The sequence below is a fragment of the Abramis brama genome, assembly GCF_963993115.1.
Source record: "Abramis brama genome assembly, chromosome: 3".
NCBI lineage: Eukaryota > Metazoa > Chordata > Actinopteri > Cypriniformes > Leuciscidae > Abramis > Abramis brama.
The window spans coordinates 56236369-56252050 of NC_139965.1; the positions used below are offsets into that span (position 1 = coordinate 56236369).

Below are 15682 nucleotides of genomic sequence, written 5' to 3' on the forward strand. Positions count from 1 at the left end.
AATCATTTTTTCCTCAATGAAAAAAGTTTGACATATAAAGAAATGAAAGGCACTTTTGGAAAAGAAAATGTTTAAAATGATGTACATTCACATGACATGAACATACTGATATTCATATTAGAAGCCTAGAAGTCCCCTCATGGGGGCCGCCTTGTTGAGATCACATGACCAGCTGAATTATACTCACATTTTCTTAGTAACTTCCCAGTTATTAGACATATGGCTCATGAAATTGAATCATGTCTCTTTGTGAACAACGCAATGGCATCAATTACTTGAAGGGGTGGTTGATTATTATTTAACTTTTCTAACTTTAGTTAGTGTGTAATGTTGCTGTTTGAGCATAAACAACATCTGCAAAGTTACAACGCTCAAAGTTCAAAGCAAAGGGAGATATTTTTTTTAAAGAAATTGCTTTTTAAGGACTACAACAAACGGCTGATAGAGACTACACACATTCCTCCTGGGTTAGTGACATCACTAACCCTACAATTTACATAAACCCTGCCCCCGGGAACGTGATTTATAGATTATCATGACAGAACATGCTAATCAAGTAGAAGATAACTACACATAAGCTACATAAATTCATCAGCTAACCATTCAGAAATGTCCTGTTGCATTCTACATGTTTCTACATTCTAAATTTCCAGTGCATGTCTGTGTGAGGTAAATGACACAAGCTCTCGAAGCTCCGCCCTCTGTGCGAGAGCAGCATCATATTATTTGCATTTAAAGGGACAGACACAAAAACGGTGCGTTTTGGCTCACCCTCAAAAAGTGACAATTTTAACATGCTATATAAACATATCGGTGGGGTATTTTGAGCTAAAACTTCACATACACACTCTGGGGACATCAAAGACTTATTTTACATCTTTTGAAGAGGGCATTATACCACCACTTTAAAACATTCGTGTGATATTACATTCACACCACTAGGTGTCAGCATGACCACTGTATAGTTCAGTAAAACATAAATATATTATTTAATATAATTATAAATATTTTTTAAATGAGTGAACCTTTAAATGTTGGTTATGCTTTACACAGCTTTCAAAAGTATGATTCTAGTATTTAGTCTCAGTTATTAAATCAGTTGTTCCAAAGCTTTACAAATTTACAATTATTATTGTTATTATTTAATAAAATCTTTTAAAATTCCAGTTTAATGTCATAATGATAAAGGGGGTGCATTTTTGTGTGTGATTTCACTATAATAGAGAGCAGGAGAGACAAAATCATATACAGACTAGCATCTGATATCAAAAAGAGAATAATAATACAGTATGTAAACATGTAGTTTATCAATAGTTGGTGGGGGGGGGGGGGGGTATTTATTGTGAAATACCCTAAAAGCATGGTTGCTGCAACAACCGCTTTCATTAAGAAATAATAATAACAGAATCAGAGATTTTTTAGGAGAGATTGAGATAAAAGAAAGGACAGATGAAGCCTCCCTAAATAAGGTGAAGTAATGGCCATGTTTGATAGAGATGTATAATGAGAATGTAAAAAGAGGCTCTGAATTGCTATCATTACAATCAGTATAATTAGAATGCTGTGTTAGCAGGTCCAGCTGGCACAGATGAAGATATCAGATGCCACTACACATGGCTAAATCTCAAATAATCCTGAATTATGATGAGCTCTCACGGCCATTATATGCTATGAAGTGTTCTTTGTCATTTCAGTGGCTATCTACATTTTTGCAAAGCTCCAAAAACGAGCCTTAGACATACAATTCACTGCTGTTTCCAGCTGAAATGAACACTAGTGGCAGTAAAATAACTTAATCCCTTTCACACAAATTATGATTACTGGGGCAGAGTATCGATTAATAAAGCCTTTTTTTCCATGCAGTAAATTAGTTGCACAATACACGTATGATCTCGAAACATTTTCACCATTGTGCATGATTTCTAAACTAAAACATTTCGACATTTGCAATTGCAATAGCTCCATGTGGCTTGTAAACTTGCTCAGTAGCTCGCCTGGTACAGTCACTTGAGTACGAGTCACAATAAAAGAGCTCAAAGACTTGTAGGCAAACTAAAATGGTTGCTTCAGCAAATGCGTTTTTTATCTCTTGTTAACACTATCGGTTAGGTTCACTGTGGTTTTTATTGTAGGTGGTAGGCTTCATTTTCAAATGTGATAGAGCATTAACCTTTTAGCACCACCGTGAGAGTGTTGTGAAATGCTCAAAAACAATGAAATATAATTTTGCAGAAATGTCAACACATAGGCACAAATGAGTTCAGCCAGAAATGAGAATTATGTGATCATTTCACCTTCATGTAGTTTAAATTATCTTTTGTTCCATGGAAGAAAGTAGCCTAAGCCATACAAGTTTGGAACAACAGGAGGGTGAGTAAATGATGACATAAGTAAATGATGACATGGGGATATTTTAGGGATATTTAATTTAATTTTATCAATCAATAAATTCCACTAGAAACAAACCTTGTTGTATTATTTTAATGTAATACTGTGAAGCTGCTTTGATACAATCTGTATTGTGAAAAGCACTATACAAATATACTTGACTTGACTTGACATAATTTACATTTGTGGGTGGACTGTTACTCAAAATGTAATTTACCCTCGTCTGGAATGATATTTCTTTTCAGCTGATGACACCAAGATCAACTCTCTCCTCCAGTCATAGAGACTATAAAAGCACTCTCAATCTACTTTTTTTAAAAACATGTTTTGTCTGTCAATATATTAGAACTTTAGTAGCCTATTTTATTAGTAGGCTACAAGTATTTTAATCGCGGTTAATCACGTGCTTAATGTAGCCTAGGCTAAGTCACCGCAATCGTCTTTACCTTGATTGCAATTATCATCCATCAAAACTTTACTAGCAAGACGCTGGTTTGCTTTAACCAGCAGAGAAAAGTAGTTTGCTATCATCTGGCCATATAGCGGTGGGATGTTTTTATCGTTTCATTCAGTCTGTATTTAAAACACAGGCTCGCGCTCTTCAGAAACAATCACAGAATATGACAGAGCTCGTGTTTTAAAGCGAAACACACACTGGAATGAATAATTCGCTGCAAACGCAACTTGAGACTCTGTTCTCTCTGCCATAGATGCTCCCGACTTCGAAGATCATCTACTGTAACTGCGTGAGGTAAATTACGTTAATGGCGCAATTTCACGTGCTTCAGTATTTAAATTATTTTAGGGATTTTAAAATGAATAGCATGCGTTAACGTTGATAGTTTTAATAAACAAAAACAAAAAAGTATTGAACTATTAAAACAAGTAAAGTGGGTTATGAATGCTGTCTAATGTGAGTTCTAGTATGATATGATCAATTCTCTAAACACGAGTAAATTAGCTTAATTTCCTTCACTGTTCTTGCTGATTAGGGGGAGACAGCATCCTTCCAGTGTTTCTATTTGGTGCTCTGCTGCCCCTCTAAATGGCATGAGGGCTTCCACGTGATCTAAAATAGTCTCCTACACTCATCCTAATTGCATCACCATGACAACAAACAGCTACAAAGTCACTGCCCAGCTAGCAGCTGAACCTCAACCACACAAGGAGGATTTAACAATCAGTTCCACATTAGCAGCCCCCCAAGGTGTCGCTGTAGCTTCCTATACTTGTGCAATACTGTCTCCAGATTTGCTGTTAATAAGGTTTGCTGTTTAATTTTCAGCAGATATTTTGGCAGTGGGAATGGTGATTATTTTTAAATCACTTATCTTGTGTCTGAATGTGCATACTAGCAGTACTTCAAATGTCCATACAGTATTGATTAAAAAAATACCACACAACTTGCAGCTTCAACTGGACACAACCCAAGGCCGAAACCATCTCTTGAACATTGGAGGGGGAACTCTAGGTCTAATTCAAGTTGGGAAATAATCATTTTAAACTATTTGCAAATTATATTTGCATTAAATTATGCAGTGTACTTTTATTTGTATGCCTGTCGAAAACGTAAAACTTGTCTCTTACACTCTAATTCCATGAGTCGCGTAAATGCATATCTTCAATTCAAAACAGCCATATTTAAAGGGGTGGTATAATGTCAAGTCAAGTCAAGTCACCTTTATTTATATAGTGCTTTTTACAATACAGATTGTATCAAAGCAGCTTCACAGTGATAACATGAAAATAATACAAGTTTGTTTCTAGAAGAAAATTGCGTCATCGTCCACCTGAAATAAGGCAGATCAATAATATTGTTGGATATTAAATATCCCCAACTAAGCAAGCCAAAAGCCAAGGCAACAGTGGCAAGGAACCAAAACTCCATCAGGTGACAGAATGGAGAAAAAAACCTTGGCAGAACCCAGGCTCAGTCGGGGACCAGTCTCCTCAGGCCAACGAGCGAACAGTGTATGATTATGATCCAGGCAGCATTACAGGTCAGAAGTCAGATTGGATCAGAACATTCAGAATATTTATCCAGTTCCATCTGGTTGGAAGTCGGAGTCATCCTGACACTTCAGGACTGCGTTGTCATCGTGTCCAGGCGCAGGTCCTTCATCAGAACTGCGGTAAACCTCAGATAAACAGAGAGACTAATATTAGCGTAGACGTCATCCTTCTTATGATGCAACAAGTACATCAGGATTTATGGGAAGTGTTCCTGGTTCCGGCTGACCTAAACTATGCAGCCTAACATTGAATTATAGAAGTCTATAATGTGTTATGTGTATGCTAGGTCAAAGAGATGTGTTTTTAGTCTAGATTTCAACTGACCAAGTGTGTCTGCTTCCCGGACAATGTTAGGAAGACTGTTCCAAAGTTTTGGTGCTAAATAGGAAAATGATCTACAGCCAGCAGTCTATTTTGATATTTGATATTCTAGGTATTATCAACTGGCCGGAATTTTGAGATCGCAATAGATGTGAAAGGACTATAATGCGTTAAGAGCTCGCTCAAGTACTGGGGAGCTAAACCATTTAGTGCTTTGTAAGTGATCAGCAATATTTTAAAATTATATGATGTTTTATAGGGAGCCAATGCAGTGTTGACAGAACGGGGCTAATAATGGTCATACTTTCTGGTTCTGGTAAGAACTCGAGCTGCTGTATTTTGGACCAGCTGTAGTTTGTTTATTAAGCGTGCAGTGCAACCACCCATAATAGCATTACAATAATCGCACCGTTTTTGTGTCTGATCCTTTAAATGCAAATGAGCTGCTGCTCCTGACACAGAGGGCGGAGCTTCAACAGCTTGTGTCCTGAAAACTTCAAAAACTTTTAGCCTTTTATGTTCAAACTGGAGTCAGACAAAGATGGAGAGACTCAAGAAGAAGTGACAACATGTAGAATGCAACAGGATTTCTGAATGGTTAGTTGGTGAATTTATGTAGCTTCGATGTAATTATCTTCTAGTCATCGATTAGCATATTCTGTCATGATAATCTGTAAATCGCGTTCCCGGGGGCGGGGTTTATGTAAATTTTAGGGTTTGTGATGTCACTAACCCAGGAGGAATGTTGTGTAGTCTCTACCAGCCGTTTGTTGTAGTCCTTAAAAAGCGATTTCTTTAAAAGAAAATATCTCCCTTTTGCTTTGAACTTTGAGCGTTGTAACTTTGCAGATGTTGTTTATGATCAAACAGCAACATTACACACTAAGTAAAGTTAGAAAAGAGAAATCATAATCAACCACCCCTTTAAGGAAAAAAGTAGTTTGCATCACTGGATGTTACTGTAAATTGTTTGACATTTCTATAGCAAAACCTTTGACATATTAAATGTTTCGTTTCTTACCTTACTCTCTTTCAACGTTAAACTGACCTTCAAGGATGCTGGAAGCTGATTTGATATGACCACGATAATAGGATTTATGTTAGACTTTATCCTCTTTTTTTTCTTTCTCCATTAGCCTTCAGAGATAGCAGAAAATTCTGCATAAATTACTTTTTTCATAAACAATGATTACAAAAGCAGATTCTTGATTAATAAAGAGTTTTTCACATGATTCCTTGTAGCCTACAATACTATGACCTCAGCATTTTTTACCACAGTGCATGATTTGTGTGCTAATACAAGTTAGCATCACATAAACATCTCCAAGATACAGCATTGCACCATTTCCTGCATTATAGAACGTATAGGAGAAGAGCTGAATTGATCTCATCTTCTGCAACTCTATGATGGTGCTGCAGCAGATCTACAGAAGTTGCTGAGCCAGCACTGAGATTCACAGCTGATGTTCCCACATCCCAAAAAAAGAAAGTTCACTGCGCATATGCTGCAGCTTTTATGTGGGCTGTTTACCATAACCATATTAAAATTTATATTCAACTCATTCTTAATGTTAGATGTATACAACTGAAATATTTTCAGAAATATAATTGTATAATGGAACCATTCAGTTACTAAGCAGCTTTTCAGAGAAATTGGCCAAAAAACCTTCAGTGAGCAATCTAAAAGTGACAGTGGTGAGAAACTATAGATAAAATACTGTTTCAGATAAAATACTTTATCATATGCTTTCCCTTTGCACTTGAGTAACTCGATCTATAGCCTACATATTTTGAGGACCCTAAAAAAAAAAAAAACATTTTACATTTTGCAAAACCTGCTGAAAACACCTGAATTAAGGCCCGGTCACACCAATGAAGATAACAATAAAGATGTAGTTCTAAAAATAGTTTTAAATCTAAAAAAAATGGCAGATTCCACACCACAACTATAACAGCACAGATAAAGGTTAGAATCCCTTTCAAAATGATTCTGATGAAAGATAAAAACATTGACAGCCAATCAGAATCCATCCTGCTTTAAAGAGCTCGAGCGTTTAAAGCGACAGATGACAAAACTGCCGCTCGCTTATAATAAACAGAATGAAATCGTCCACTAGTGTATGTAATTATGGCATCTTTATAGTTATCGTTCTTGATGTGAATGAGCCTTTAGACTATGCCATGACACCTTGTTTTGTTTATCATTTCACAATCATACAAAAATGACCACAATGATTAATCAGAATTATAAATCTAGATATCTATTTTTATCACATATTTGATCAATAAAGTACCCATTCATGCCCCTGAGCTGTACAGTAAACAGCCCACAAAAAAGCAGCATATAGTTTATTGGGGTGCAGGAACATCTGCGGCAAACTTTGGCACATCCCACATATGAGGTTTATGGTCAAAATGAACTACTATAAATGTAATGTTCATGAATTATATATGAGCAGAGTAGAATGGAGAACCTCACTCCTCATATCAAGTTACATGTCTGAGTGTTCATGTGTGGGTTTTTTTTTCTCACAGTAACAGGTTTATTTCCTCAACTACTTGCTCTACAACACCTTAATGTTCCACAAAGCACAATCACTATACTACCAGCCAATTAAAAAGATGATACATGCCTTTTTTTTAGCAACACCTGATTTTTTTTAAGTCGATCATAAAACCAAAACAAACAGTGATGCTTTAGATAGTAAATAGGCTTTGACGCTTTATTTTACAACAATGAAGTCTTAACATTTCACAAACACTTTTATAAAGCATATAAAAAATTATTTACACATCAAAAACTTTAACTTTTTGTAATGAATCATCCTTTCTGGGTTTATAACACTCCCAGGTCATTAACAGCTCTTCATATGCACCCTCCACCACAGGATGTATTTTTTTCCCCAATTTAAATTCATCATTCTGTAACAAGTGCTTATGCTAAAACGAACTTAAAATCCAGATTTACAGTTATGCCATTACAAAAAGATGCATAAAGCTTCACCCTTGAAGCACGACCACTTTATTCAGCATTCACTCCAGCTCCATATGGTTTATTTACAGTTCGGTAATGCTGGCCGTACTATGTCTGACCCTGACCAAAAAGCCAACTTAGTTGAACATAAAAATTTATGTTTGCTTCAGAGATGCAATGGAAATGTCATGAAACAGAAAAGGTTAAAGCCAAAAGGCATATTTGATCTGACCTTTACATTATGTACCTGGCTAATTACTTCCCCTTCTGCATAAACTACATATCTGAGATTTAAAGGTTAAACTTCCACAGCTGCTTTATGTTGGGTTTACAAAAAGATAAGGAAATGTGTGCAAATGTTTCAAAGACTCTTGCGTGTTTAACCTGAAATGGCAAACAACAACGGAAAACCATTTCAGTTAAGATACAAGACTTCAATGAGGCTAAGAAACCAGGTCTGAGTGAACATGAGAAGGTGCCATCAAGAAGTTAAAAGGCACAAATAGCATTAAACTAAAAGAGCATGAAGCTATGGAAATATGAGCGTTTCCGAATGCTAACTTGTGATTAAAAAGACACTTATTGGAGAAAACTCTGTCCGAGCCGGTTAATAACATATCAGTTGCACTCATGACGTCTTGACCAGGGCTTTTAAAACTTCATCAGATCACAAGAATAAAAGGATTCTCAAGCCGGCTCTGGTTCACGCATGTTGGTCTCATGTGGCATGAGAATTAGCAGACTGAAGGTGGACGACACGCTAGAAACCCGCTCATGGAGAGAGTTGTTACCGTTCCATCCAGGAATCACAGAGGATTCTACAGAGTTGAAGCAACTAGAGTCACTGTCAGAACCTGGACAAAGTCCAAGACATAGTCTCTGAAGAACCAGATGGAATTTCCTTCTAAAGCTATGGTTGATCCAGAAGTAGAAGATACAATTGAGGAAGCCATTGGAGGTTGGTAACCACACAGCAATGAACTCAATCCATTCTGGGACACCACTGCCTGAAATCGCTGTGAACAAAAGAAAATGCTTTATACTTATTCTTGCTTTAGTATGTTAGCATCATGGGCACTATAGCCCTGTTTACACCTGGTATTAAGATTTGTTTTTGGTCGATCGGATCACAAGTGGACGACGCTAAATACAGGTGTAAACGGGGTCTAAAACGTTCTGAGCTATAGTCCACTTTCGACCACTTCCAGAGGTAATCGAAAACGCATCCGACCGGATTGCTTTCGTAGTGTAGATGTGTTCATGTGGTCAAAAGCGTTCGAATAGCCACAAAAGACGGCCTACTCTCCGCCTACTGAATGCGTATACATTATGGGAAGCGCGCTAGCCAAATGGGATTTAAACTTTGGCTAGAGACCCAAGTTTGGTTTGAAGATGAAAAACGTACCAAGCACAATGTTAACCATTCCTGATTTCTAAGACGCACTCAGTGTTCGGCATGTTTTTCTATGTTAATTGAATGAGCTTATTTCATCCATTAGAACAAAAGATCTGAAAAGTCATTAACTCGTACAGTCTAACATTTACCTGCCCATAGATCCTCCCCTTGAAGAACTCAGGACAGAAGTGGTTGAAAGTGGACAAGAGAGACGGATTAAAAAACCAGGTGTAAACGGGAATGTCTCTCCCTCGTCAACTTATGATTGGGCCTATGACATTTACAAAGCAGTACCTAATCCAGACAGTCAATGTAAGAAATGTCTGACCTCAAGGTTTCCCCTTAGGGGCTCTGTACTATAGTCTACTTCTAAACGCAAGTACAAATATTTTTAAATACTTCAGTACAATTACATTTGGAAATTTCACTCAATGTTTTTGGCCATTTCAACTATTTACCGAGTAAAACTGGCACACTGCCTACAGTATATTTGGCTCAAAACAATATTTGTTTTTCTTTGCACCTCTGCAGTTATTTAGCAGAAAGCTCAAGTTGCTCTACTCCAAACAACCAAAGTAGACAGTAACCAAGGGCTGTCAACAAGTGCCATAAAAGTGGGCAATTTAAATACTATGTGGGAGGGCTTCAGTCTCCTTGTCTTGTCTTTCATCTCAGCTCTCCTAGATCTCTGTGATTATCTCTTCATGTCAGCTGAAAACAGCAGCTGCAGTAAGCTAAGTTCAATGCATGCAGAGTCCTTCTCTTATCAGTTTTATTTTATTTTTCCCTCTCAATTAAGTGATGGACCAGCCATGGGCACCATAGCCACAAATAAATGTAAATTTAAAAAGCATGGTAACTGTACAATAAGGTTCAATTTGTTTGTTAACATGAACTAACAATGAAAAATACTTCTAAACAATTCATTAAATTGTTAATTTGAAAATGTACTAATACATTAAAAATAATAAAATGCATTATTAAAACATAATTCCGTTAAAGGGTTAGTTCACCCAAAAATGAAAATTATCCCATAATTTACTGACCCTCAAGCAATCCTATAGGTGAATATGACTTTCTTGTTTCAGCCAAACACAATCTGCGTTACATAAAAAAAAAAAATCCAGGCTCTTCCAAGCTTTATAATGGGAGTGAATTAGATTTTGAAGCCCAAAAAAGCACCATCCATCATAAAAAATAATCCATACAGCTCTGGGGGGTTAATAAAGACATTCTGAAGCAAAGCAATCTGTTTTTGTAAGAAAAATATCTATATTTCTAAAGTTACCAACTATAAATCACTGGCTTCCGGTAATGGCTGTACTTGAGTCGAGTTCCAGCGGAAGAGTTCGCCTACCTCTTGGCCTAAAGAAGAAAGTCATATTCACCTAAGATGACTAAGTAAATTATGGGATAATTTTCATTTTGGGGTGAACTAACCCTTTAATATTATTTAATAGTTAACATGAAGTAAAATAAAAAAAGTTGTCATTTTAAGTCATTAACAAAACAAAGATTAATAAAAGACTAATACTGAAACATATATTGCTCATTGTTAGTATAGTGGGACGTTATTGTAAAGAGTACCAAAACAACTGAATACACCAAACAAAATACACCACCCTTTAAAATAAAGCCAATCCTTTATGTATGAATGTATAAATGAATGAAAGTTTCCCACACACCGTGACTTAATATAAAACACATAATAAGAGTAAACAATATAAAATAAAAGTACACTTTACGAAAGTGACATAAAATTAATGTTTCAAGTTGTTTCAAACCTGTATGAATTTCTTCTGTTGAACACAAAAGAATATTTTTTGAATAATGTTGGTAACCATTCAGTTGACGGTGGCCATTGTCTTCCACAGTTGGAAAAAAAATGCTATGGAAGTCAAAGGTATGTCAAAGTCATAACTGTCAGGTTACCAAAATTCTTCAAAATATCTTCTTTTGTGTTCAACAGAAGAAATAAACTCATACAGGTTTGGAACAACTTCGGTGAGCAACGTTAATAACATTAACATTATCATTTTTGGTTGAACTATCCCTTTAAGTGGCTGTGAGATTATTTAAGACAAAAAGCTAGAAATATTGAAATTAACTAGCCTACTTTTATGGTGGTTTGCAACATTTGATCAACCTTTACTTCGAATCTGTGTATATAAGGGGGGGGGGGGGGGGGGGGGGGGGGGGGGGGGGGGGGGGGGGGGGGATATTCTGCTAAACATCTGCTTTTGTGTTTGGAACAACAGAAGAATGAACAAATGATAATCAATCAAGATCTCACCATTGTAAAGCATGATGACCATGCAGGGCGTCCAGCAGGTGTAGTAAACGGTCATGACTGGTACTAGGACGCGTAAGGCGACTTTAGGCCTGTATCCTCCACCCCAGCTGTGTCTTCTCAACTTTAACCTCTGTCTCTTGGCGGCTATCCACAGTCTGATGTTACAGAAGGTCATAATGGCCGAGCACGGGAAGAAGATGAAGCACGTCAGCGTGAGGGAGTAGGTGACGTTGCTGGAGTACATGGGGTTGCAGACGAGAGACGCTCTGGAGAAGTGCACTTCAATGATGCCCGCTGGGAACGAGATGGGAACGAGGAGGAGAGGAGGGAAAATCCACGCGAACGAGATTAAAAGCAGCGCTCTTCTCCTGGTCAACACGGTGGAGTATTTCAGAGGGTAAAACACCGCGATGTATCTTTCCAGACTGATGGTTGCGAGCGTGTACATGCAGGTGGAATAAATAGTTGCGTTGAAAAATGCCACGACGTGACAGAAGGGGTCCGGGCCCTTGTTATATTCCTTCATGAAACTCACGCACAGATTTAGCGGCATGATAAGCAGTCCAAACGCCGAGTCCGCTCCCGTTAACGATAAAAGAAAGTAGCGAGAGTTTCTCGACCACCCCGAAACAGCTGAAGCTATGACCATCACTACAGCAATGTTTCCCAAAGTTATCATCACTCCCAAAACTGATATAATTCCAATTTTAATGGGGCGGTGAGCCTCCAGTGTCCTCTGTAGATCCGTGACATTCAAGTCCACGTCAGTTGATGGGATGGACACGTTTATGTCGGACATCATGGCGCATTAATCAATGACCCATGGTGATTTGAAAAATCCTTATTTTTCAAACGTTACAAACAAGTTTAACAAAGATCAACTGTAAGCGAACAAAATCTACATAGCAGACGCTGCCTCCAGGAAAGATGAACACCTGTAGCAAATCAAGCTCAGTCACGTGATGCCACCCTGTTGTTAATTATCACATCCTTACAGGTGGCCCGTTTCTGAACGGAGCAACCCAGTCGTGTTTTTAAAGTCCCCATGAAATCAAAAAGTTTTTTTGGCTTTTAGTATGAATGTTAGTCTTACTTTTATCTGCTAGTGTGCTCCAAAACAATGCCAAAATTCGCATTTAGAAGATATAAGCATGAGTCGTTCATGAACGATCCGATCCGTTCATTGCGTCTGTCACGTGACAAATGAAGGAAAGACTCGGAAGGTAAAGTAATTATTTATATTCCCTGTAAATAATTTTTGACTACATTATAATTTCTTAATTCAGAATATGATCGAGATTGCGTAGGTGGATGTGTTCGGGGAATCTGCCTTAATACTTATAGTATAACATTTAAATGAACGAAGTGACTCGAAAAAAGATTTGTTAATTTTGATGAACGAGCTCGAACAAGAGAGTCAGTAAAATGATCCGAACTTCCCATCACTACAAAACGTACAGTTTCTCACTTGGATATGGATTCAGTATGGATCAATGATTTTGATGACATCACCCTGCACTTCAGCTTCTCATCAGATTTTCTGTCCAATCAGATGCTCTCTAGAATCTGCAGCATCCCGCCCCCAAATAGATACTAAAGCTGCAGCTAAAATCGATTACTTTTGCACTATCGTGCACTATATAGGGGATAGGGAATGATTCATACAGTGTAAATATGCTTTCCATTGGGGAAAATGATGTCTGGTTTCACGTTAGTGTCACACGAACCGCCACAGCATGCGCACAGTCTGCTCCGGTCAAACCCTGATATATACAAAACACTATTAGTATTTTTTAAAAGGAGAGGAAAATTATAGAGTCTACAATACTACCATAATTTAGAATGCACTATGCACGTAGATGACTTGCATTTTTAATGCTGAAAGTTTTGTTAATTAAGTCAATGGTACATTTTCAAACTTTCATTTTCATAAAATTTAGTTAAAGTTGCCATGAAATCAAAGTTGACCGTTCTTATTTGTTTATGGAATATTGCAGTATTTATTAAAAATATATTATCAATGTACATCATTTAAAAAAATTGAAAAAATAATAAACGTGTACACTCGTAACCTTTAATCAAAATCACCCTCCATCTTGCAGCTCATCTCTTCTCTTCTCTGATGACATGTTGACTGACACGAGGGCGGGACAACCTGTCACTCACATGAGATCGACCAATAGCAAAGCACAGCCATCCAATCAATTCCACATGGACAAAATCAAGTCTCGTCCTACATTTTTTTTCTTGTTCGAGATGCCTTTTCACTCGGATTTACGTCACAATAGGAAAGAAAAGACTATTGCATCTTTATCGCAACATTATAAGGTAGTAAACAAACGCTTAAGGCTGAAATTAGATACAAAAGTCGCTAAGTGGATTGACTGAATTAATTGCAGAGGTTTTTAATACGTTAGAGGTTTAGAACAAATCAGGCGTGAACCACAGTGAATGGCATGATATGCAGATGAATGTCAAAGAACACACTCTATGCCAAGACATTCACTATGACATGGACAAATGCAAAGATAATATGCAGTTTTCGGTTGTTTTTACACTGATGAGCTGAATTAGTAACTTGACAGTAAAGCATTCTGCTGGCTGTTTCCCTGCCTATCATGACAGTTTTCCTTGCAAGTTAATTATTAACGATGTGCTATAAGTGCTAAAGTTAAGTTGTGCCTCAACTAGATGTTCTGCTGTAAAAATCACTGTCACTATCAAAAATACATTTATCCAAAACATCAACAACTTGCTATTGAAGCAAAATATGAAAGCACAACAGCAAAATTGCTTTATGTTTTGTTTCAGCCTGCTTAGATATGTCTCTCATAGTCCAACTCCCCATTGACTTGATGTGTTCATTTAGAGCCGAAACATTTAAATGCATCCTTTGTTCTGTAGCTCTGGGGTTCAGATTATCATAAAGCCTTGCATGAAGATCACAAATCATTCAATTTGTCTGTGTAATTATTATTACACATAACCCAAACATGGGTGAGGGGGACTTGTGAATGTTTCAATCATCTTTTGATTCAGAAAAGAGGCTCTTGATTTATCTCCCTGTAGAGTCAAAATAATATATTAGTACAGAACCTCTGTGTTATTCTCTTTAATAACATCACAGAACTTCCCTGCTGTAATTTCCAGCATGACTTCAGTAGTTAGTACCACCAAATGACAACTGACATGAGTGAGCATGAAGCTTTGAGATAATTGAGAGAGTTTGATTCGAGATTAAAGTCGTCGCCGTGTAAGTATAGTCTCATGTACGTGTTTGCTCATCTGACATTCTCTTGTTGATTCACGGTAAAATGAAGTTTTCATGAAAGTTCAGCACTTTATTGCGGTGCGATGGTTTGATGTCTCACTTTAACTCTTTGACACGTGCAGGCTTTGGCCTACTTGCAGATTAGGCCAGTTTATGACGAGGATTCTTAATGGCTAATCTTTTCATAAATTAATCGCTTAAACCATTAGTCACACTGAGATATAAATATACCCATTTGATTTAAAATAACATAGTTCTAATCAAAGCAGGGCAAAAACCCTACTGAAACCATGCCAGTTATTTGAACGATTTGTTTTGTCAGTTTCCCAGTAGCAGGATGCTTGGCATGCCTTGTTTATTGCCTTTTTTTTCCTAGTAATCATCATAAATTAGGCATCATTTGGAAGCTTAAACACTCATAATTCATCTTGTGACATCTTTTGTTTTTAAAATTGGAGATTGCATTACCATGGAAACGGTACTTAATAATTTTACCGGGCTCAATTTTTGTGATATCAACTTCAAATTTGGAACACAACTTTGTTAGATATGGCTTTTAGATTCCAAATAATTAAAAAATATATATATATAGGGTATAACGGGGCTAAAGGTACACCCTGAGAAATATGTGCTTTTGACTCACATAGTCTATGATGAAAAAAAATTATATATATATTATAAAAAAGTTTTTTTTTTTTTTTTAATCTTACAAATGTATGAGGTGGCAAGGTGGGACTTTTACCCCACACACAAGGTAAAACCAGCATGGGGCAAAAGGCACACGTTTTTAATAATGTCTAAGTTAATATTTTCCTCAAAACAATCACTTTAGCAAAGATTGTACTATTTTCTTTTTTTTCTTTTTTTTTTGATAAATGGATTAATTTATGTTCAATAAATTTATTGTCATTAAAATATGTTTATTTTATAACTACAGACACAAAATTATTTTAAAAAGTAAAGATTCTAAAAGCATTGAATGAGATCCCATAATAATTTAATATAGCTTTACAGTAGTAACAAATA

At 36.8% G+C, this 15682-nt stretch overlaps 1 protein-coding gene across 1 annotated transcript; it reads right to left on the reverse strand.

Annotated features, from left to right (window-relative positions):
* Nucleotides 1-8383: 8383 nt before the first annotated feature.
* Nucleotides 8384-12184, reverse strand: LOC311079938 (adenosine receptor A2b; the record flags this gene model as incomplete). The annotated part of the gene is made up of 2 exons (XM_084109664.1): nucleotides 8384-8712; nucleotides 11386-12184. The coding sequence occupies 2 exons, from the start codon at nucleotides 12182-12184 to the stop codon at nucleotides 8384-8386; spliced, it is 1128 nt and encodes a 375-aa protein (XP_083965790.1).
* Nucleotides 12185-15682: the final 3498 nt, after the last annotated feature.